General features: G+C 43.5%; 1 protein-coding gene and 1 long non-coding RNA gene across 2 annotated transcripts; one reads left to right on the top strand and one right to left on the bottom strand.

Moving 5' to 3' along the window:
• Positions 1–9,832: 9,832 nt before the first annotated feature.
• Positions 9,833–21,197, bottom strand: LOC308584380 (b(0,+)-type amino acid transporter 1-like; the record flags this gene model as incomplete). The annotated part of the gene is given in 8 exon segments (XM_081189121.1): positions 9,833–10,268; positions 10,444–10,531; positions 11,162–11,286; positions 13,062–13,191; positions 15,937–16,070; positions 20,202–21,065; positions 21,068–21,149; positions 21,151–21,197. Coding segments are annotated over 8 exon segments (1,704 nt in total). The 3' UTR covers positions 9,833–10,034.
• Positions 20,489–21,386, top strand: LOC308584534. The gene is made up of 2 exons (XR_014006896.1): positions 20,489–20,604; positions 21,179–21,386. It is a non-coding gene; the product is annotated as an uncharacterized lncRNA (long non-coding RNA).
• Positions 21,387–21,970: the final 584 nt, after the last annotated feature.

The raw sequence follows: 21,970 nt of genomic DNA, 5'->3' as shown, positions 1-21,970 counted from the left end.
AGGGGGTTGGGGTCGCTTCCAATTCTATTATTCTTTGCTTGAGAGGTGCGCAGCAGCTGTCGCTCCATCATTCAGAAAAAGGGTCGTGAAATGTTGCTCGGTTCTCCATAAGCTGTTTGCCAAACACCTCTCGCTCTCGCTGTGTGTGTGTGTGTATTTGTACACAAGCTGCAACTGGTCACTTGTTGCCAGGCACAGCACCGCCGAAGTCAAGGAGGTGGCCCTGAAACTGCCCAGTGGAAGGGAATGAAACTGCTGTGGCATAAATGGTGCGTTGGCAGCTGGGATTTATTGAGCCGTTTGACGGGTTGGTGAGTCGCTCATAGGTTCTGCTCCCTGCCCAACACACAACTTCATCATCATCTTGTCCTGTCATTTTCTTTTGTTCTGCAAGTGTCAGAGCTGATGGCAAGGGGGTGGGAGAGAAGCAACATTTCCAGAAAAGCGATTGTGTCCCAATAAGAACCTAAACCTACAAGAGCAACAAAAATACCCCCCACACACACACACAATAGGATTAAGTCCATCAATTTGCAGCCCATGTGGCTTCATTTAGAACACGGAATTGCAATGAAACATCCCCCCCAATTCTTCTGCCTGCATGAGCAGCAAAACCTGGGGCAGGGGCACACACCCCTGTCACCAGATATAATCACTGCAAACCACAGAGCAGAAATAAACATGAAAGATGTGACAAAATGAAACTCAGCTGTCTTGCTTATTCTTTCCAGAGAGGTCAGCTGAGGAAAGGAGTTTCCAAATTTTATTTTTATTTTTTACAGTGCCAGAAAAGAATATGTTTCTTGAAGAATGACTAAGCCTTAAAACAAACAATCTGAAAACCCCACCCCCATTTTTTGACAGTTGGCAGGCATTACTTTTTATTGATTTATTTAGCAGGAAATTAATAGTTAGTTAGTTGGTTTTTTATACCGCCTTATACTCATAGATCTCAGGGCAGTTCTACTAAACGATTGGTGAAAGTGTGTAATTCTGTGTGTGTGTGTTGTCTCCATAAGCTTTCAAGCAGCTTACAGGCTTGCAAATCACACACACACACAAACCTAACTGAAACATAAAGCCACAGTGTGTTAAAAGTTATTTATCTCATATAATACACTAAGCATAAAATTAATTTTAAAAATCAACAGATACTGTCCAAAGCTCCATTGAAATTGATCGGTTGTCCATCTCTTTCTAATGGAGCTCATTTACTAGCCTAAAGGGCATCACTGTAAAGTTTCTTGTCCTCAGATGTGTTCTGACATCACAAAGGGGATGGGATTTTCTCCCAGGTATATCTGCTGTACAGGAGGGGGGGTGGGGGAGACCTCTAGATGTTGCTGGATTGACTCCCAATACATTTCCGAACACAATTCAAAATGTTGGTGCTGACCTTTAAAGCCCCAAATGGCCTCTGTCCTGTATACCTGAAGGAGCGTCTCCACCCCCATCATTCAGCCTGGACACTGAGGTCCAGCTCCGAGGGCCTTCTGGTGATTCCCTCACTGTGAGAAGTGAGGTTACAGGCAACCAGGCAGAGGGCCTTCTTGGTAGTGGCGCCCACCCTATGGTACGCCCTCCCGCCAAATGTCAAGGAAATAAACAACTATTTGACTTTTGGAAGACATCTAAAGGCAGGCCTGTTCAGGGAAGTTTTTGATGTTTGATGTTTTACCGTGTTTTTCATATTCTGTTGGGAGCTGCCCAGAGTGGCTGGGGAAACCCAGCCAGATGGGTGGGGTATAAATCATAACATTATTAACATCATCATTTTTATTTTTATTATCGCTACTCCCATCATCCCTGACAATTGGCTGTGCTGGCTGGAGTTGGAGTCCAGCAACGTCTGTAAGCACAGGTTTCTCCTGTTATACAACTGTCTTAATATAGACCCCCAGCTCCTGAGGCTCATGTAAATAAAAGCAGCATATCTTGAAACGTAGCAGTCTGAAAGTTCTTTCATCTCCTTGCTTCCAAGGCAGAGTGTTGGGAATATATAGGGAGAAAACCCCTTCTCTTCTTACTACAAAGCAATAAAGGGCCTGGCTGTCTCCTGCCTTTAGCTGCACTCTCACCAGCAACTGCAACTCAGGTGAAGCCTTCCCTTCCACTTTGTCTTTGCAGCAAAAAATATAAAGGGTCCCTTGCTGAATTTCTGCATGTCAGTCTGCAGATAAAGACACAGGGGCATGGCAGGTTGCGTGGGGGGGGGGGGAATCAACAAACCTACCTGTAAAGATTCTTCCGTTCCTAAGAAATCAACCAGCTGATCTGCAGAATGTTTACTGTACAGATATTATTATTAAGACCATCGCAGATCATGCCTCATTTTCAAGGATAATTTTGCCTGCTTATAGGAAACCACGAATCGTAGCTCAGTTGGGACAGCATGATGAGACTCTTAATCTCACATTGGGCAGAAGATTCCTGCATTCCAGATGATCCTTGGGATTCCTTGCAAATCTGGAATTCCATTATTCTACGATTCTGTGATCCAACATGTTTTCATGTAGTCTTACTTAAACTAGAAGTATACAAGAGGAGTTAAAACTGTTGATTTTTGTTGGAGTTTACTGCCATCTTGTGGTCTTATGATTTTATATACAGTATATGTTGGAAACCGCCCAGAGTGGCTGGGGCAACCCAGTCCGATAACCTGGGTACAAGTATGATGATGATAATGATAATGTCTGGTCTGATGTGAGAAATTACAGGAACATTGGAAGCTGCCTTATAATTGAACCAGACCATTGGTCCATCTAACTCAGTTTTGTCTACACCAGCAGGCATGCGGGTGGCACTTTGGTTTAAAGCACCGAGCCTCTTGGGCTTGCCGATCAGAAGGTCGCTGGTTCGAATCCCCGCGATGGGGTGAGCTCCCATTGCTCTGTCCCAGCTCCTGCCAACCCAGCACTTCAAAAGCATATCAGCTTGAGTAGATAAATAGGTACCGCTGTGGTGGGAAGGGAAATGGCATTTCTGTGCGCTCTGGGTCTCGTCACCAGTGCTTTTTTTCTAAAAATAAAAATAAAAATATTTAGGGGTACTCTCATTTTCCTACTCATCTTGAAATACTGCCCCTCAATGATGTCAAACTTAGAGCCACAAAATGTTTAGGGGTATGTGTATCCCTGCGTCCCCCCTGAAAAAAAGCCCTGGAAGAACGATAATAAAATGAATAAATACACACGGGGTGATTTCTGGTTTTCCACTGTTCAGCAATATAGGACCAAAGAGGCAGAGAGGTAGATTAGCTAGCTAATGCTCAGTAGGTGCAGGAACAATGGAAGCTTGACTATAAAGGGATAAATTTCATTTTATATATTTGTAAAAAGCTGAACATGGATTAAAAGCCAGATAAGCAAATTTAGTAGTGTCAGTTGAGAGTAGTGCCAGTTCAGTGCTGGTGGTTGCTAGGTTGCAGAGGTCCTTGTGACACGCCCTTCATTGTGACACCTCCCTCTGTGGGCTCCTTGGTCACTAGGGCTCTAGAGGCAAAGCAATCTCCTTTGGTTTGATCATTCAGGGAGTGAGAGAGAAAGTGGATGGAGATGTAAGTAGACTTTCTCATCAGCATCTGCATTCTGTGCTGATAATGCTCCCTGGCAGTCTTAGGGAACATTTAAAATAGGGAGGTCCTAAGGAAAAGCAGGACATTCCAGGATCAAATCAGAAACTGGGACAGCTTCTGTAGATCTGGGACTGTCCCTGGGAAATGGGGGCACTTAGGGGGTCTGAAATTTCCCCTATTCCAAACAGTGCTACTGATGCTACAGAAAGTCGGGGATCTCAGATCTCTGCCTTCATGAGAATGAAGCTCTTCCCTCAAAATCCTATACAGTGGTACCTCGGGTTACATACGCTTCAGGTTACATACGCTTCAGGTTACAGACTCCACTAACCCAGAAATAGTACCTCAGGTTAAGAACTTTGCTTCACGATGAGAACAGAAATTGTGCAGTGGCGGCGCGGCGGCAGCGGGAGGCCCCATTAGCTAAAGTGGTGCTTCAGGTTAAGAACAGTTTCAGGTTAAGAACAGACCTCCGGAACGAATTAAGTACTTAACCCGAGATACCACTGTACTGGCCAGACAACAGGAATCTCTTACCCAGTGCTGTTTTCTATAAAAAAAAGTGTTTGGGGGTACTCCCATTTTCCTACTCATATTGAAATATTGCCACTCAATGAGGCCAAACTTAGATTCACAAAATGTTTAGGGGTATGCATACCCCTGCATCTTCCCCAGGAATAAAGCACTGCTCATCACAGTCCTCCATGCAGCAGAAGAGGTTTAGTCATGAAAATAAGGAAGGGCTGATGCAAAACAATTTGACTTTTGGACTTGAGCTGAAAGAAATAATAAGGAACTAAAATCCCCCTAGAGGGGTTTAGTGACATGACAGGAATGGCTGGAGGAAAGAAAGTCCAGGCTGAATTGGACAGAGCTTTTGTTCTCTTGGGAAAGTTACAAAGCCAATATGATGTTTTGGCTACAAATGTGACAGCTCTGGGCTTAACAGTAAGTAACATTGTTGAACCTGATAAGGACTTGAAACAAGGAGCCTATCCAACTGAACAAACAGAGAAAATGGAGAGCTTTGACAATATGGAGCAATGACAGATGTTGTCCCTGAAGAAAAGGAGGGAGAAGCAGAAATTTTGCAGAAGTCACAGGAGAGTAGCATTTTGAGGCCTGACAAGATGAGAAAAAAGGAAAATAAAAATCTGACGTGGAGAGCCTGGCCTGAATTGGAGGTGGAAGTTGGAACTTGGGGGACATTTGGACCCGAAAGGAATATAAAACAAGATTTGAAGAACCTCGCAAGTGCCACTGTTGAATATGGAGGTCTGGCTGGTAGAGACATGGATCCTGTTGGGCCGGAGCTTATTCGAGATTTGGAGTTTAATATTAAAGACTATCAAAAAGACCGGCAGAGAGGAGCTGAAAGAGAATTGAGAGCCTCGGACGTGAGATCGCCAGGCTAAACAGAATACTGGGACTGATGTTTGTTGTTGGGGACTGAAACTGGGAAAAGGGTGGGGGGAGTTTGGGAATTCAAAGGGTATATAAATATAGTTTGTCTTATTTTTATTATGTTTTGTTACTGGCATGGAAATGGGGAAAGACGTGGAAGGGAAACTCTTGGTCGATCTTAGGAAAATGATGGGTAAAATTGAATAAGCTGAAATTGTCTTATTTTTAAAATGGTTAAAATTAAATGAAAATAAAGTGAGTAAATATAAATTGAGGAAATGGAGGAAAGAAGAAAAGTTAAATAATAAAATGATAGAATAAATCAATTTAAGTTAAAATGGAGATGTAGATCAAGGATTTTCTGGACCAATAATTTAAATGGGAATACAAGAAGGGGAGGTGCGAGGAGGTCTGAGAAATAGGGTAAAAGAGAATAAGTATATGAACAATCAGGTGTTTTTAATTGTTCTTTTTTATGTTTTCAATTTTTGTATTTTTCTTGTTTTTTCTGTTTACTTTTGTGTCTGTTGTTATATGTTTTGTTCTTTATGAAAACGCTAATAAATATTCATTAAAAAAAAAAAAACAGAAGAGGTTTAGTCATGCTGGCCACATGACCCAGAAAAGCTGTCTGTGGACAAATGCCGGTTCCCTCAGCCTGAGAGCAGAGATGACAACCGCACCCCATAGTTGAATTTAACTGTACTTAACCGTCCAGGGGTCCTTTACCTTTACCTTACCTTACCCTACACCTAGAACCACTAGGCTTCTCCTCCTGGTGTGTGAAAACTCACTAGGTTACTGTGTGCATGTTAAGGATAATGGTTTAATTTTCTGAAATGGGGATGTTTTACTCAGGTTAAATTAGTTTTATCATGGGGTTTTTTCTCTGGCAGTAGCTCTCATGTGATTGGCTGACTTTGAGTTACATGACAGAGGCATTCCATTCTGTTGTGACTGTTATTCTAGTAGCTGTCATTTTTTAACTGTCTTTCTGCTTCTCTGTGTGTGTGTGAGGGAGAATGGCTGCTGAGACAGACTTCTTGGGATACTGCTGAGGACAGTTTGTGTTAGTGTGATCTGTCTGAAGTGAAACAGACAGAGGAAGATCCCTCAATATCAATAAATAAAATAAATAAAATAAGTTAATAGGGAGAAACCTGGGCGGGAGCTCTGCAAGGAACAAAGTGAATAAGCATGAGATTGCAAATATGTTCTTTTCAGTTATACGTTTATGAAAGTTCTTTTTGAATATAGAGAGTCTGGACATTGTACAGTGGTACCTCGGGTTGCATACGCTTCAGGTTACATACGCTTCAGATTACAGACTCCGCTAACCCAGAAATATTACCTCGGGTTAAGAACTTTGCTTCAGGATGAGAACAGAAATCGTGCAGCAGCGGCAGCAGAAGGCCCCATTAGCTAAAGTGGTGCTTCAGGTTAAGAACAGTTTCAGGTTAAGAACAGACCTCCAGAACGAATTAAGTTCTTAACCCGAGGTACCACTGTATAGTCTTTAGAAAGAAGTTATCAATCACTTAGAAGAGTTATTTAGCTTCCTACCTAGCTGTAAGCTACTCTGTTACTTTACATATCAACAAAATTATTTATACACACACACACACACACAGAGGAAAAACCGCCAGGCTCTGTCTAGTTGATACTCTATTATTTTAATTATTGTTTAGGTCACCTGATAGGACAATATCCTTTGTTAGTAGCTTACAAACATATAATGGACAAAACACAAATCCAATAAGAAACACAGTGTGAAACAGCATATGAAGCACAGCTTCAAAACAATGCAATACAATAAAGGCAGAGGACTCTACAAAGTGCTTCCCTGGCATCACCTCTTGATTTTATAAAAATAAAAGATCCACTTGGCAACCCCTCATTTGCACATTATTCAGAACTTGGCGATAGAATTCTGGATTGCACTGCTTCAGCCTGCAGATTTGTAGGAGGGTGAGTCATATCTTTGAATGCTGCCTCATGTTCAGAGCTCAGAGAGAAAGGAAACATTCCTAAAGATGAACCTTCCTAAAGATGAACATTTTTTAGACAATGAGCATTTGTAGAATGGCAAAGGTTCTTCCTTTTTCAATTTAGCACCCCTTTCTGGTTTTTTAAATGTATTTTAATGTATTTTACTTTTCAAGTTTATACATTTAACTAATTTTATACATTTCACTAATTTTACAATCATTTTGACATTTCAAAACTTGACTTCCTTCCTCCTCTTTCTCTGGTTCCTTAAATTTGTTTTTCATATCTTCTGCATATCCAAATTAACTTAATTTGCTCATTTATTCATCTTCTTTAAATATATACTCTTATGAAACTGCAGATTATTACAATACCCCTGTCAATGTTTTTATCTGTTTATAATATATCTGTAAATGTTCAATAAACCATTTCCATTCTTTTATATATAAAAAATTGTTATCTTGATTTCTTATTCTTCCGGTATGCATATTCCATAAGTTTTTGTATCTACCCCTTTCTGGTTAATGTGTAGATCAACTCCTATTTACCAGCATAGCAAAAAGATTTGAGTCTGTTCCCATTTATTAAGCTAGGCGAATCAATATTTAATTTACACAATGTAATGCTAAATTCATGGCCTAAACTAGGAAAATACTAGGGTTGTTTTTTTAAAAGTTTTATTTATTTATTAAAAAAAACACTCTAGGTATAATAGGAAAATATATAATATTTCTCCAGGCAACTGAGCACTGTCATGCAGAAACAATGCTTTCATCAATTCAGTTTTGTTTTGTACTTTTCACTGTTCCGGCAGTCCCTTCAGCACATGACTTCTGACTTCAGAGGCAAGGATTAGTAGGTCTGGTCAAAATGCTTCCCAGCAGTGTGTTTTAATATATCAGCCAAAGGGTTATAACACTTTCACAGCAGAGAATCTATGCAACCAGCCTCTTTTGCCCCCATAAAGGGAGCCAAGATTCTTGAGTTGTATTCTACCCAGAGAGTATAATGACTCAGTTAAAGAACCACTAGAGCTGCTTCATTAATTCAGGAGGCTGAAAGAAAAATATCAGTGACTTCAAATCATGCTACGGTCTCCTCACAGGGGATTCAGTTACATTAGTTGCCTTCCCAAATTCATTTTGTTGTTTTTATTTGACTGTAACCATCTTGGCATCTCTACAGTGGTACCTCGGGTTAAGTACTTAATTCGTTCCAGAGGTCCGCTGAAACTGTTCTTAACCTGAAGCACCACTTTAGCTAATGGGGCCTCCCGCTGCCGCCGCGCCTCCAGAGCATGATTTCTGTTCTTATCCTGAAGCAAAGTTCTTAACCTGAAGCACTATTTCTGGGTTAGTGGAGTCTGTAACCTGAAGCGTATGTAACCTGATGTGTATGTAACCTGAGGTACCACTTTAATCCTCTTTGTCCCAATGTGTTCCTGCATGCCTTTGCAAAATCCCAAACACGGCCACACAATTAATCTTATGCCTTTGTTCTTCTCCGCCACCAGCTTACATCTCCTTGGCTTGCTCCTCAGCCCTCATTTGCTGATTTCATTTCTGATGTTTTGAAGTTCCCAGGACATTTCCCAACACTCTGCAACTTCACCCTCCTACACATCTGCCTACCTTCTCTGCGGTAGCTAATGCACCTCCCAGCTGTTCTCCTGGGACCATATGTTTAGCAAAGAGCAGAAATGCCTTGGCATAAGCCTAAGCTACCCACAAGCACTCGTGTCATGCCAGTTTGCAGAAGAAGACTCACACGAAGAAGCTTTTCAGAGTGACAGATGCATGTGTGTAGGTAGTGGCAGGAGTTAGGCCAAAATTTGTACAAAAGTGTGAAATGGGAGCTGTTACAAAACCCTCTATGGAGGTCAGCCTCATCAATTCCCGTTCACAGATTCAAGAACAGTCGGCATATGCTTAGAATTTTTTCCCCCTATTATTTACAAATGGTACGTTTCTATGGTAAGATCTGCATCTTCCCCAGCAGAAAACTATCAATCCATTAAATACAAAACTTCCCCTTGATTTCTATGTGCTTTTAACTGTACAGTGGTACCTCGGGTTACAGACGCTTCAGGTTACAGACATTTCAGGTTACAGACTCCGCTAACTCAGAAAAAGTACCTCGGGTTAAGAACTTTGCTTCAGGATGAGAACAGAAATTGCGTGGTGGTGGCGCAGCAGCAGCAGCAGGCCCCATTAGCGAAAGTGGTACCTCAGGTTAAGAACAGTTTCAGGTTAAGAACGGACCTCCAGAATGAATTAAGTTCTTAACCTGAGGTAAAGGTAAAGGGACCCCTGACCATTAGGTCCAGTCATGACCGACTCTGGGGTTGCGGCACTCATCTCACTTTATTGGCCGAGGGAGCCGGCGTACGGCTTCCGGGTCATGTGGCCAGCATGATAAAGCTGCTTCTGGCGAACTAGAGCAGCACACGGAAACGCCGTTTATCTTCCCGCTATAAAGCGGTACCTATTTATCTACTTGCACTTTGATGTTCTTTCGAACTGCTAGGTTGGCAGGAGCAGGGACCGAGTAACGGGAGCTCACCCCGTCGCGGGGATTCGAACCGCTGACCTTCTGATCGGCAAGTCCTAGGCTCTGTGGTTTAACCCACAGCGCCACCCGCGTCCCTAACCACTGTATTAAATATCAGTGACTATAGTGGATGGGGGGAAGTGTGTGTGTGTGTATGCGTGTATGCATACGCACAGTGGCGTAGCGTGGGTTGTCAGCAAGGCAAGTAATTTGCGCCCCCTAACCCGTGGATTTGCGCCCCCTAACCCTAACCCCCAGATGTTGCGCCCGGTGCGGCCGGCCCCCCCTGCACCCCCCACGCTACGCCACTGCATACGCACACCCAAAAAAACACACATACACACCACAATTTACAAAGCTTGTTTCAGAAACATCCAGGTCACTTAAATAATTGCTCTCCAGTTTTGGAAACAGTGGTAGGTTGTGGTGGTTTGATCCCAAATGTTCAGACCGACAGTTCAGACCAGATATACAGACTTTGCCATGAGTCTCTCAAAGCAGGCATGTGACTATTGGATCAGTCCACATTCTTTTCAGTTGGGGCAACCTCCAGAAACAGCTGAAAATGCATAGTAAATTTTCTTAAGAAGGTGGGGTGGTACTTGTAGTGAATCAGGGGAAAATAAAAGATGACCCCACTGAAAATGAATAGGATGACGTAAAGGAACTCCATTTGGGGCTGGTCAATTATGGGTGCCAACACAAGGTATATAGACGCCATCAGGAAAACTACTGGTATGATGATTGGTACCTGTATAAAAAGATTTTTAATAAAAAAAATATAGTCATATCTTTTAGAAGGACCCCCTCAAGTAACACACAAAAAAATTTAATCACAGGTTACAGTCCAACAAAATCTGGAGGGCCATTTTTCTCTTTAATCAAGAAAGCAGTGTGTTTAAGTCGTCTTCTTTTTAAAGTCTCACCTTGTAAGATCTTGGCAATTCTGGTTTCTTAATCTTTAAGTACAGGAGACCAGCGACAGTTATCCCGTAAAAAAGCCAAGCTGTAAAACTGTGCAGAAATAATGTTAGTAGCATTTACTCTAGACGTGAGCCTTTCTGGCATTGTAGGGCTCCAATGCAGTTTAGCCCCAGTCCGTATGGCCAACAGTCAAGTGGGGTTGTAGTCCTGTAACGCTAACACACACACACACACACACCCCACACAATTACACTTTTATTTCCTTCTCTCATGCACACAGCTTGAATGGGTGAGAGTGATCTACCCAGTCAATCACTGCTCTCTGCATCTTGCAAAGATTATCTCATCAGGCAGTCTGTTCCATGTAATGTAGGAATTGGGTCTTTAGAACATGCTCACATTATATCACTGGCATGCCCTGCCTCTGTTATCTTTTTTGCTACCCTTTGAAGACCGCCCTTTTCTGACAAGGCTTTTCAGAGGAGATTTTTTTTAATTGTTTTCACTTTCACTTTTCTTCTTTTTACTGCTGTTGTTTTAAGGTTATATTGCATTGGCATGCTTAATGAAATTAATGAAAGACTAAAAAGTTGCTATCCATTCTTTCATCGCTTTTAAATCAAGGGGGGGGGGGGAGAGAGGGAAGACTGTGGAAGCAAAAATAGAATTAATGTGATACTGAGAAACCCATGGAGTGGTGAGAATACTAAACATACATACCTGAAAAGGTTCACAATCTGACTGAAGCTTCCGGCTATGACCATAATTATTGACACAGCAGAAGTGAATATGAGAGCAGGAGAAGGTGTAAAGTATCTTACGTGAGCCATAGATAGAATGTCTGGCTGAAAATGAAGAGACAAAGTACCAGACAATCATCAACACGTTGGAAACGTCATTTTTTTCTCCTTCACTTCAGCGGAGCTTTCTCCAAAGATCAAACACAAAACTCTGATTAGGAAGAGAGCAGTAAACTTTAAGAAATAAACAGAAATCACCACCAGATGATTTCTGTTGCTATACATTTGTTTCATTTTGATTGTCACTGTTTTACCCAACAGCCTGTAAACTTGAAGTCAGCCTAATATAAAAAATCCTGGTTCTCTGGAAACTTAACTTGAATGGGAGCTCATTGAATCATAGAATCATAGAGGTGGAAGAGATCCTGAAGGCCATCTAGTCAGATCAGAAGAGAAAGCACATCAAAGCACCATATGTGTGCACAAGAGAACCACAATGTTATACTGTATTTTATTTTGCTTTTATATTTGTTGGAAATCGCCTAGAGTGGCTGGTGCAGTCAGTCAGATGGGGGGGGGGGTATTACTACTACTACTACTATACTTGCCTATTGGCACAGGTTATCTACCACAGTGATAATTCTCTTACAAAAGAGAAAAGATGTGAGCAATCACATAAAAAGGGAAGGAAAATCAGAGTGTAGGCAGATGAAGCTGATTGACTGTATGGGACTTGCAGAAATGACTGGCAGAATCCGGGACCAGGGAGAAGAGTCGGCAGAAGAAGATTGGGAAAAATTTAAGGACTATTTACAAAAATATTGTAAAATTAAGGAATGTTGAATGATGCTGGATTGAAATTAAGTGATTTCAAGCTGTAACTACAATAAAACGACTTTCTTTTTATAAGTAAGAATTTAAAGCTATAATAATCTAAGATGTTGAGATAAGGATTTGCTGTACAAACAATTCAAACTGGGTATACAAGAAGGGGAGGTATGAGGAGGTCGGGGAAATAAGTTACAAGAAAATAAGGTGTGAAATTTAAGTGTTTTTAATATTTTTATGTTTGTTTTTTCTTTTGTTTGCAAAAAATTGGAAACTTTAATAAATATCTTTTTTTTTTAAAAAAAAAAAGGAAAATCAGAGTGTAGAATTCCTCACCTCATAAATGTCTCGTATTTTTAGCCTTTTAAATAGGTCCCTTCCCCGCAAAAAAGAATTGCAGCTGCTGCCGTAGCTGGCTGATAGGCAGCCACATTAGTCCACAGAGTATTGTCATGACCCAGGAGTCCAGCGACTATCAAGACTAGGAGTCGGAGGCTGCAGAGGCTCCAGCTAAATAGTAAGACCAGGTGCAGGGCTTTGAGCCTGCCTGAGCCTGAGGCTGACAAACATGAGCCATCAGAAGAACCTCCTATTTTTGCAGGGCGGAGCCTGGACCCTTACAGGCACCTTTGCCTGAGCCTATGGACCATAATGCCTCCCCACAGAATCTCACCAGTCCAGAGAAACAGAAAGTACACCACACAGAAGGCTAGAGAATAGAGGAGGAGTGCCCATCTTTAGGCCAGATGGTTGCCCCTTTAAGAATATAAAGTTAGTCACAAGAGGGCAAAGCCTGGAGGAAGAAGTTTAAAAGGGCTCACGTCTGTTCACTCTGAGCTCTCCATGGTGCTGCTACTCCTGACCTGCCTTCTCTGTAGGGTCTGGTATCAGACCAGAACATTACACAGAAGAGTCAAACATACATGTAACAGTAAGAGATGGGTTTCGCTTGGCTTGCATTGCAATGGATTTAAGAGACTAAACCATTGTTACACACACACACACACACACACACACACACACAGGAATATCAGTGGGTTCACAGCTCTTACCATGTGGCCTTCTCTTGCCGCAATATAACACATGCGGCCTCCACTGAAGAATGTTCCGTTCGCTGATCCAAACGAAGACATTGCAACGGACAATGACATCAGCCAGACCCAGCTACCAAGGACCTTGTTCCTAAAGAGGGGGATGGAGAAGGGATTATGACAGTATGACTAAGAAGGGAAAGCAGCAGCCTTGTTTTGTTAAATCACACACTCAACTAATGCGTCAGTAGGTATTACTGGAAAGGCAAGCCAGTAGGAGTGGAGGCAATTTTAATGTGAAGCTCCCCAGATAGCCTTCAAGATCTGCACATCCCTGCATTTCACAACGCAATTTTGCAAACAAATAATGCATACAAAATGCATATATTAGGATAAGATGAGAATGAAAATGCACATATTAGTGCAAAATTCATAAATAATGAGTCTCCTGTTTGGAGAGCTGTCTGGTCCAGCTCCAATTAAGAACCTTAAGGAGGAAGACGGAGGCCTTGGAGGTTGTCTGTCATTAGCAGCACCAAGACGGCAGCCTTCAAATAATAATAATAATAATTTTTTATTTGTATCCTGCCCTCCCCAGCTGAAGCTGGGCTCAGGGTGGCTAACATCATAAAACTAACACAGGCACATAGCTCACCTGATCTGTCTCCCTTGATGAAGTTAGATGTATTTTATTCTGCTGAAATTATGGTTAGGATTTTTCATCTATGCTTATAAATTAGCATAGACAAATTATGTGCAAATCTTGTATCCTCTTTTGTTTTCTCTTTGGGTGATGAGTTTCCTCTCTTTTTGATAATGTGTAAATGGTCACCCTAATCTGCTCTAGGAGATACACAGTTCTGTTGAGTGCACCATTTAATTGTTCTACCCTCTTGTTGCCTTCTCCCTGGAATGACAAGGTTAATCAGGCAGAAGAGGGTGTAGGACTTTAAAGGGGTGGGGCAGAGAACTGTAACAGAGAAGAACGGCAACAAATAACTTGTTAATCTGGAGTAATAGGGAAGGCGGTGCATGGAAAAGTTGTCTTGACACAGTGAAATGAGCTTTGTCACTTGTCTCATTATATATTCATCATGTGAATGGGTATTAACATAAACTCTATAAAAAGATGCATCATAAGCATTATGTGGGGCATGTTTGATAATGCGCAGACTGAACACCAGCTAGTAAAGGCTTGAACGTTTCTGAGATGATCCCTATATATAGGCAGGTTGATGCTTTGCAATTGACTATTTCACTTCTTTTGTCTTTGCAGAACAATAGCGTCTCGTGCACACTCAGACCCCCGGCCTGTGTAAAAACCCAACACTTTCACTGCCCACTTTGTGTAGCAGGGATCATCCCCAGGAAAACTCATAACACACACACAAAAGATCATCTTCAGGGTGACACAGGATGCTTTGCTGCTTTTTTCCAGATAGCAGCATCTAAAGGTGTGTGTGTGTGTGTGTGTGTGTGTGTACACATGCATACTAGCACAGGCGTGTAATAACTGATGCAACTTGGTTGTGCAAACTTATTTTATTTCGACTGACTGAGAGTTCAGGGAAACTTGAAAGCCTGAAATAGCCTTAACTATTGGTTGTATCCAACCAAGTCATCCTGTTAGCACAAGGACCTCTGCCTGTGGAACAGGACTTCTTCTCCCTCTCACCCCTAAGTATTGTGACACCCCCCCCTAAAATCTGTTCTGTGTCTCCCCCCCCCCAATCCTCTGGAGAAGCTTATGGGGAAACAGAGAGAGATGGGGGAGAACAAGGAGAGGAATACTATTTCACAGGCGGAATTCCTTGCAGTAAAGAGAAGACTTGATTGGATACAACCCATAACCAAGACAGACATCGCTGTGTCTTATTTCAGTTTGGCTTTCACAATATGTTCTCATCATTCTACTTTCCTCAGTTCCACATCCCAGTTTTTCTAAGCCTGGAGGGCTGACACGGTGGATTATGGTATTCCTGTGACAAGTGGATTATAGTACAGTGGTGCCCCGCAAGACGAATGCCTTGCAAGACGGAAAACCCGCTAGACGAAAGGGTTTTCCGTTTTTCGATGCGCTTCGCAAGACGAATTTCCCTATGGGCTTGCTTCGCAAGATGAAAACATCTTGTGAGTCTTGCGATTTTTTTCGCTTCCCCCCCTTTTTCTAAGCCGCTAAGCCGCTAATAGCCTTTTAGCCGCTAAGCCGCTAAGCCTTTAATAGCCGCTAAACCACTAAACCGCTAATAGCGCTAATCCGCTAAGCCGCTAATAGGGTTGCTTCGCAAGACAAAAAAACCGCTAGACGAAGAGACTCGCGGGACGGATTATTTTCGTCTTGCGAGGCACCACTGTATTCCAATGACAAGATTCCCCATAGGCAGTGTGGTTTTGGCTTTCCCTTCCTCCTCTTCTTCAAACCGCAGCCATCCGCTGCAGCTTGCCTGGTGGGACAGAGCCTTAGGCTAGGTTCCTAGCAAGTGGGTCACTAATCCTGAGGGAGAAGCATAAAGTGGAGGAGAGGTTGATGCATTGCAAACACAATGGCAGAGAGAATCGGGGGCTCCTGCTGGCGTGTTCGCACCATGCCAACATGCCCACCACCGTGGCAAGCAACAGCATCTCATCTTCTGGGAAGCTAGTGTAGTAGTTCTGCACCCATTTCTGCATTTCTTCCAGGATTCTATACTAGAGAGTAGGTACTTGACACATTCGAGAAAAATACTATTTCCTGATCAGTTGCAACAATGTGGGGTGATGTGAAGTGGTAACAGAAAAGCCACTTTCATCCAGCCTGCAGCTGAACGTAGATTTGCAGGAACCGCAGAATGAATAACATTGGGTTGCTTTGGGTGAACATGTAGGTAAGTCTTCAGAGCTCTGGAGTGCCACTCACCCCCACGTAATGGCCACAGCACCTGAAGACAGCAGTTCGGCAGGAGTCATGGCTGCAAAATAGCTCACATTTACCAGCAAATAGAAGCAGGTAACTAGAGGGATAGCAATCATCATGGCCCTTGGAAGGTTCACCTGGAGAAAGAGTAAAGAAAAGCAAACAAGGCCTGATATGCACCTCTATATTTGATCTTTTTTACTGAACACACACACACACACACACACACACACAGAGAGAGAGAGAGAGAGTTGTTTCCCCCAAAGGCCCCCAAACAAAGAGATGTATCCAACAAGTTTTAAACTCAGAGTAAACCCTTTGAAATTAGTGAGCATCAGTAAGTTGTGTTCATTAATTTAAATGGGTCCACTCTGAGCATGGTAGGCATTTGATACAAGCCAGGAGATTGCGGGATCCAGGGAACTAAGACGCATATACAAACTAGTGATGATACTAGAAAGCTTCCAACAGTTCAATCCTTTCTACACTGCTCATTTTCCCTAGTTGGAGATCATACTTTTATAATGTTATAGAGAGATTAGGTAGACTGCACAGTTAAGGCTGCAGTCCCATGTACACTTACCTGGGAGTAAGTCTTAATGCATTCAGTTGGATTTACTTTTGAGCAGACATGCCTAGGCACACTTAGATTAATGTAAATCTCATTGACGACAGGAGGACTTACTTCTAGCAGTCAATTCTGGGAACTGTAGGTCTGTGAAGGGAATAGGGATCTCCCAGCAACTCTCAGCACCTTTATCAAGCCACAGTTCCCATGATTATATGGGGAAAGCACAACTGTTTAAAGTAGTATTATACAGTGGTGCCTCGCAAGACGAAATTAATTCGTTCCGCAAGTTTTTTCTTCTTGCGAGTTTTTTGTCTTGTGATGCACGGTTTCCCATAGGAATGCACTGAAAATCAATTAATGCGTTCCTAGGGAAACCGCCTTCAGACCAGGTCCGGGGACAGTCTGTCCCCCGACCTCTTCTGAAGGCTGGGGGGGGACAAGGGCTTTTCTTCCCACCCCCAGCATTTTAAAAAACCCCAGGACAGCGGAGGACTTCTCCGCTGTCCGGGCGATCTTAAAATGCTGGCGGGCGGCATTTTAAAATCGCCCCGGGACAGCGGAGGACTTCTCCGCTGTCCGGGGCGATTTAAAAGCCCCTGGGAAGGCAGGCAGGGGGGACAAAGACTTTTGCCCCCCGTCAGCCTTCAGAAGAGGTCCTGGACCTCTTCTGAAGGCGGGCGGGGGGCGAAAGTCTTTGCTCCCCCCCTGCCTTCAAAAGCCCTCCGGGACAGGCAGGCAGGGGGGAGCAAAGACTTTCGCCCCCCGCCCGCCTTCAGAAGGTGTTCCCTCCCCGCCGCCCGGCTTCGGAGCACTGTTCCGAAGCCGGGCGGCGGCGGGAGGTGTCCCCTCCCCCCCGCCTGGCTTCGGAGCACCGTTCCGAAGCCGGGCGGCGGCGGGAGGTGTTCCCGCCCCACCGCCCGGCTTCGGAGGAGCCTTCCGAAGCCCGGCGGTGGGTGGAGGTGTTCCCGCCCCACCGCCCGGCTTCGGAGGAGCCTTCCGAAGCCCGGCGGCGGCGGGAGGAGGTGTCCCCGCCCCGCCGCCAGGCTTTGGAGGAGGTCCGAGGACAGTGGGGAAGACGCGCTGCGCTTCCCCGCTGTCCCTGAGATTTCCCTATGGGCTGTCGTCTTGCGAAGCAAGCCCATAGGGAAATTCGTTTTGCGAAGCGCCTCCAAAACGGAAAACCCTTTCGTCTAGCGGGTTTTCCGTCTTGCGAGGCGTTCGTCTTGCGGGGTACCACTGTACTGGTTTAAAGGTACAGTGCAGATGCACCCAATTGGCTTAAAATCTAACCCAGTTAAGAACTCAGGGTAATTAAAAAGCTCGCTCACTATTTTGGGACATTTTTATTGTATTGTCCAGTTTTGGATTCGTAGGACTAGTATCTGTTTTCCTGAACGGATCATAGTTATTTCTTCACTTCTCCACTCTCTCCTTTAGCGCAAATGCATCTTCATCGTCACTTACTTAGCTGATGGTATAATCTTTAGGAAATAAATAGTGAAAGCTGACACTGATTGACTAAAAACTAGGCATTCTATAACCTTAGACTTTGCTTGCTATTTAAGCTATAAGTGGTAAAAAGTATCAATGTTTGCACACGTATCAGAGCTGTAAGGTGCACTTTACAAGTTTAAACTTCAAATCTCAGCTGAGACCTTGGATTGTTGACCCCTGCTATTGTACACCATTTGGAAAGCCGCAATTCATAGATTCATGATTTGTGAACTCAGAATTTTTGTTACGATATTTGTATGCCTTGCGACTGAGTGCTGCCATCTCATGTCATAAATGCAAAATTTCAGGAATCCCATAGTTTGCCAACCATTTTTCTCATTTAAGGAGGCTCCCATCACATCTCTCTAAACAGCAAAAACAAGATAACAAGGGAGCAAAGTTGTCAGCCCAGGGCTAAAAGTAAACAATTCGCAGTGTTTGAAAATGATGGCATGTAAAAAAATTAAGAGCTGTAGTCAGCTCTGTGTGAACAGAGTTCCACTCCTGCAGATTCACTGTCTTCTCCCTACATGACTCCAATATTTGCTCATCTCCCCCAACACTCTGGAACTGATTTTTGTGGGTACATGGAGCTGTAAGGAAAAAGGGGGGAGTGGAAAGTTGCCTGGCAAAAGTGGAAGCCTGCTGCACAAGTCAAATAATACAACCCCAAATAACCACTCATGAGAATGTGCCCAGCATAGAGATGTGCAAGTGATTCACTACAAATTAAAGCCATCAAGGTAACATAATTGAATCGAATGCTACCACACTTGTCTGAAAACAAGTACAGTAATCTATAACTCAGAGAATCCACCCAGGTAAGTGTGAATTCCGACTGAATTGAATGGATAAAAGAGTTGTAGCTAGAGTAACTTCACATTTTATTTCTACAGGCACGTTGGGTGTCAGTGAAATTTCAAAGACAGGATGCCAGAGTACATTATGCAAGATTACTGGTGAACATTTTGCCATGTGTATGTGTAGAAACCCACTGCCTAAGATGCTTTTCTAGCCTAGGTATGCATGGCTCTTATATATTCATAATTTCACAACAATTGGTATATATACTAGAACTGTGCACCTTCCGTGGTCCAGATCCCAATTTGGCACTCTGGAAGCAGCCTGATTCAGTCAGAAGGTTGTTCATTTTGCTTCTGGTCTGTGTCTGAATCCGGATTTGGAAAAATGAAGCATCCTTCCTCCCCCTTATCTTCAAGATTATAGAGATATTTTTTTTAATGGCTCTCTTTCTCTCATTGCTGGAAGTGTTGGGATGCAGCTCAGATTGTACTGGTTTGCATGGGGAGAGAGGAGACCAAGAGAGGAACCTCCAAACTTCCGAAAGTGTCTCAGTCCTTTGTCTCTGCTGACCCTCATCAACTCTAAAGCAATCACACCGAATCACTTGATATAAAAAATAAGAAGGCTAAGTTTATTATAGGAAATACGTGCTTAGATAGTAAAGGGTTTCTAGTTCTAGTTAAGTTGGAGATGCAAAGGGACATGCCTGCTCCCTGATCTGGCTTCATAAGGGCTAGTTACTTGCTGTTTTGTTTTGTTTTAAAAATGAAGCCAGGCCCACAAATAGGCCAGCCAGCTATCGACTGGCATGTCCAGAATGCAAGCAAAACTCAGACACGTGGGCTATATGGCATCTCTAGGTGTGAAATCTGCCAATCTAAGTACAGCCATACCTCGGGTTACAGACACTTCAGGTTGCGTTTTTTTGGGTTATGGACCCACCGAAACCCGGAAGTACTGGAACGGGTTACTTCTGGGTTTCAGTGGTCACGGATGCGCAGAAGTGCTAAATCGCGCTTTGCGCATGCAACCCATGCATGTGCAGATGCGTGCTGTGGGTTGCAAATGCTGCAGGGTGCGAACGTGCCTCCCACACAGATCACGTTCGCAACCCGAGTGTCCACTGTACAAATACACACATACACACAATACAAAATATAAACAATTCAGTATTCTATGTCTATCTATCTATCTATCTATCTATCTATCTATCCATCATCTATCTATCTATCTATCTATCTATCTATCTATCTATCTATCATCTATCATCATTATCTATCATCTATCTATCTATCTATCATCATTATCTATCATCTATCTATAATCTATCATCTATCATTATCTATCTATCTATCTATCTATCTATCTATCTATCATCTATGATCTATTCTCCACTCACCTCCGGCTTCTTAATCTCCTCAGTCACATAATTCAGGTTGTTCCATCCATCGAAAGACCAAAGCCCTTGATAGAACGCAATCCCGATAACCCCGGCTTCCAACCTTGTGTTTTGAAAGCCATTCTGGAAACGTTGCGTTTCTCCCTGAACGAGCAGCACCACGCCTCCCACCACGATGACCAGCAACGCCAACAGCTTGGCCACCGTGAAGACGTTCATGACAGAGGTGGCCAGCCTGACGCTGAGGCAGTTGATGAGAGTTAAGAGCAGGATGCAGGCCACAGCTGCGCACTTGACCGCTACCTGGGGCGAAGGGCACCCAGGATGAAAGGCGGCCACAGTGTATTCAGCAAAGCTCAGGGAGATGGCCGCCACGCCGGCGGGTCTCACGACAATGACAGAGGTAAAGGCAAAGAGGAAAGCGGGGAGGGAGCCAAAGGTCCGCAGGATGTAGATATATTCGCCTCCCGACTCTTTAATTAAAGTTCCCAGTTCAGCATAGGACAGGGCCCCAAAGGTGGACAATATGCCGCAGGATGCCCAAATGATGAGGCTGCCGGCCAGGCTGCCTATGTTACGCAGCACCCACTCTGGGGACATGAAAATCCCCGAACCGATCATAGTGCCAGCAATTAATGACACTGCGCTGGCCAGCCCAATCTCTCGCTTCAATTTCAACATCTCCGTTGCTGTGCTCGGCTGAGGGTTGGCTGAGTCTGGTCGGCTTGGTCTTCTCTTTCCCATGATGGAACTAGTAAAACTTGCTTCTTGAGAAATCAGCACATGACAGCAGTGAAATAATAAAAAGAGAGCTTTCCCTTCTAAGTTAATGATTATATGCAGCCAGAAAAAAAGGAAAAAAAGAAAGTGTCTTGCCATGTGCGACTCTGGCAATTGAGTTCCTTGAAGTATTTCCTCGTATTGGCTTGTTTTGAGAATTGCAAGGAGACAAGAGTGTTTGTTTCGTTTTGACACAGGCCCTGCTGATGTCTTCATCTTGAGACCTTCCGTGCAAGCAAAAATAAATGCAAGAGGATTTTTCTCTCTCTCTCTTGGGTCTCACAGGCTGGTGAGTTTTGTGCTTCCTGCTTCTGGTGAGATTGGTGACAGATAAGCTGCCACCTTCCCTGTACTTTATTCTTTGTGACTGATTAATAAAAGCCATTTGAGGACAGTTCACAGCCAGCTCTGTCGTTGGTTGTGTTCACGACACACCATACATCAAAGCACATTGCTTCCTGCAAAGAATTCTGGGAAGGGGAGTTTATCCCTTGCTGTGCTAGAGTTCCCAGCACCCTTAACAAATGGCAGTTCCTAGGTTGCTTTGGGGCAGGGGGCAGCAACCTTTTTCAGCAGTGGGCCGGTCCACTGTCCCTCAGACCATATGGTGGGCTGAATTATTATTATTTGGGGGGGGGGGAATGAACGAATTCCTATGCCCCACAAATAACCCAGAGATGCAGCTTAAATAAAAGGACACATTCTACTCACGTAAAAACACGCTGATTCCCGGACCGTCCACGGCCGGATTGAGAAGGCGATTGGGCTGGATGCAGCCCACAGGCCCTAGGTTGCCTACCCCTGCTTTGGGGAAAAACTTTGTGCTTTCAAAATGCTTTAAATGTGTTGCGTGGATGTGATACTAACATAATAACAATATAGATTATTGTTATTCTGTTAGTATTAATTGCCTTTATTTGTCACTTAGTACAAAAATGTCTCAAAGAAACTTTCAGTTAGAAAAGCATACATTAAAAAATCTAAAATAC

The sequence above is a fragment of the Podarcis bocagei genome (assembly GCF_964188305.1).
Source record: "Podarcis bocagei genome assembly, chromosome: 3".
NCBI lineage: Eukaryota > Metazoa > Chordata > Lepidosauria > Squamata > Lacertidae > Podarcis > Podarcis bocagei.
This window is presented reverse-complemented; position numbering and strand designations above follow the sequence as displayed.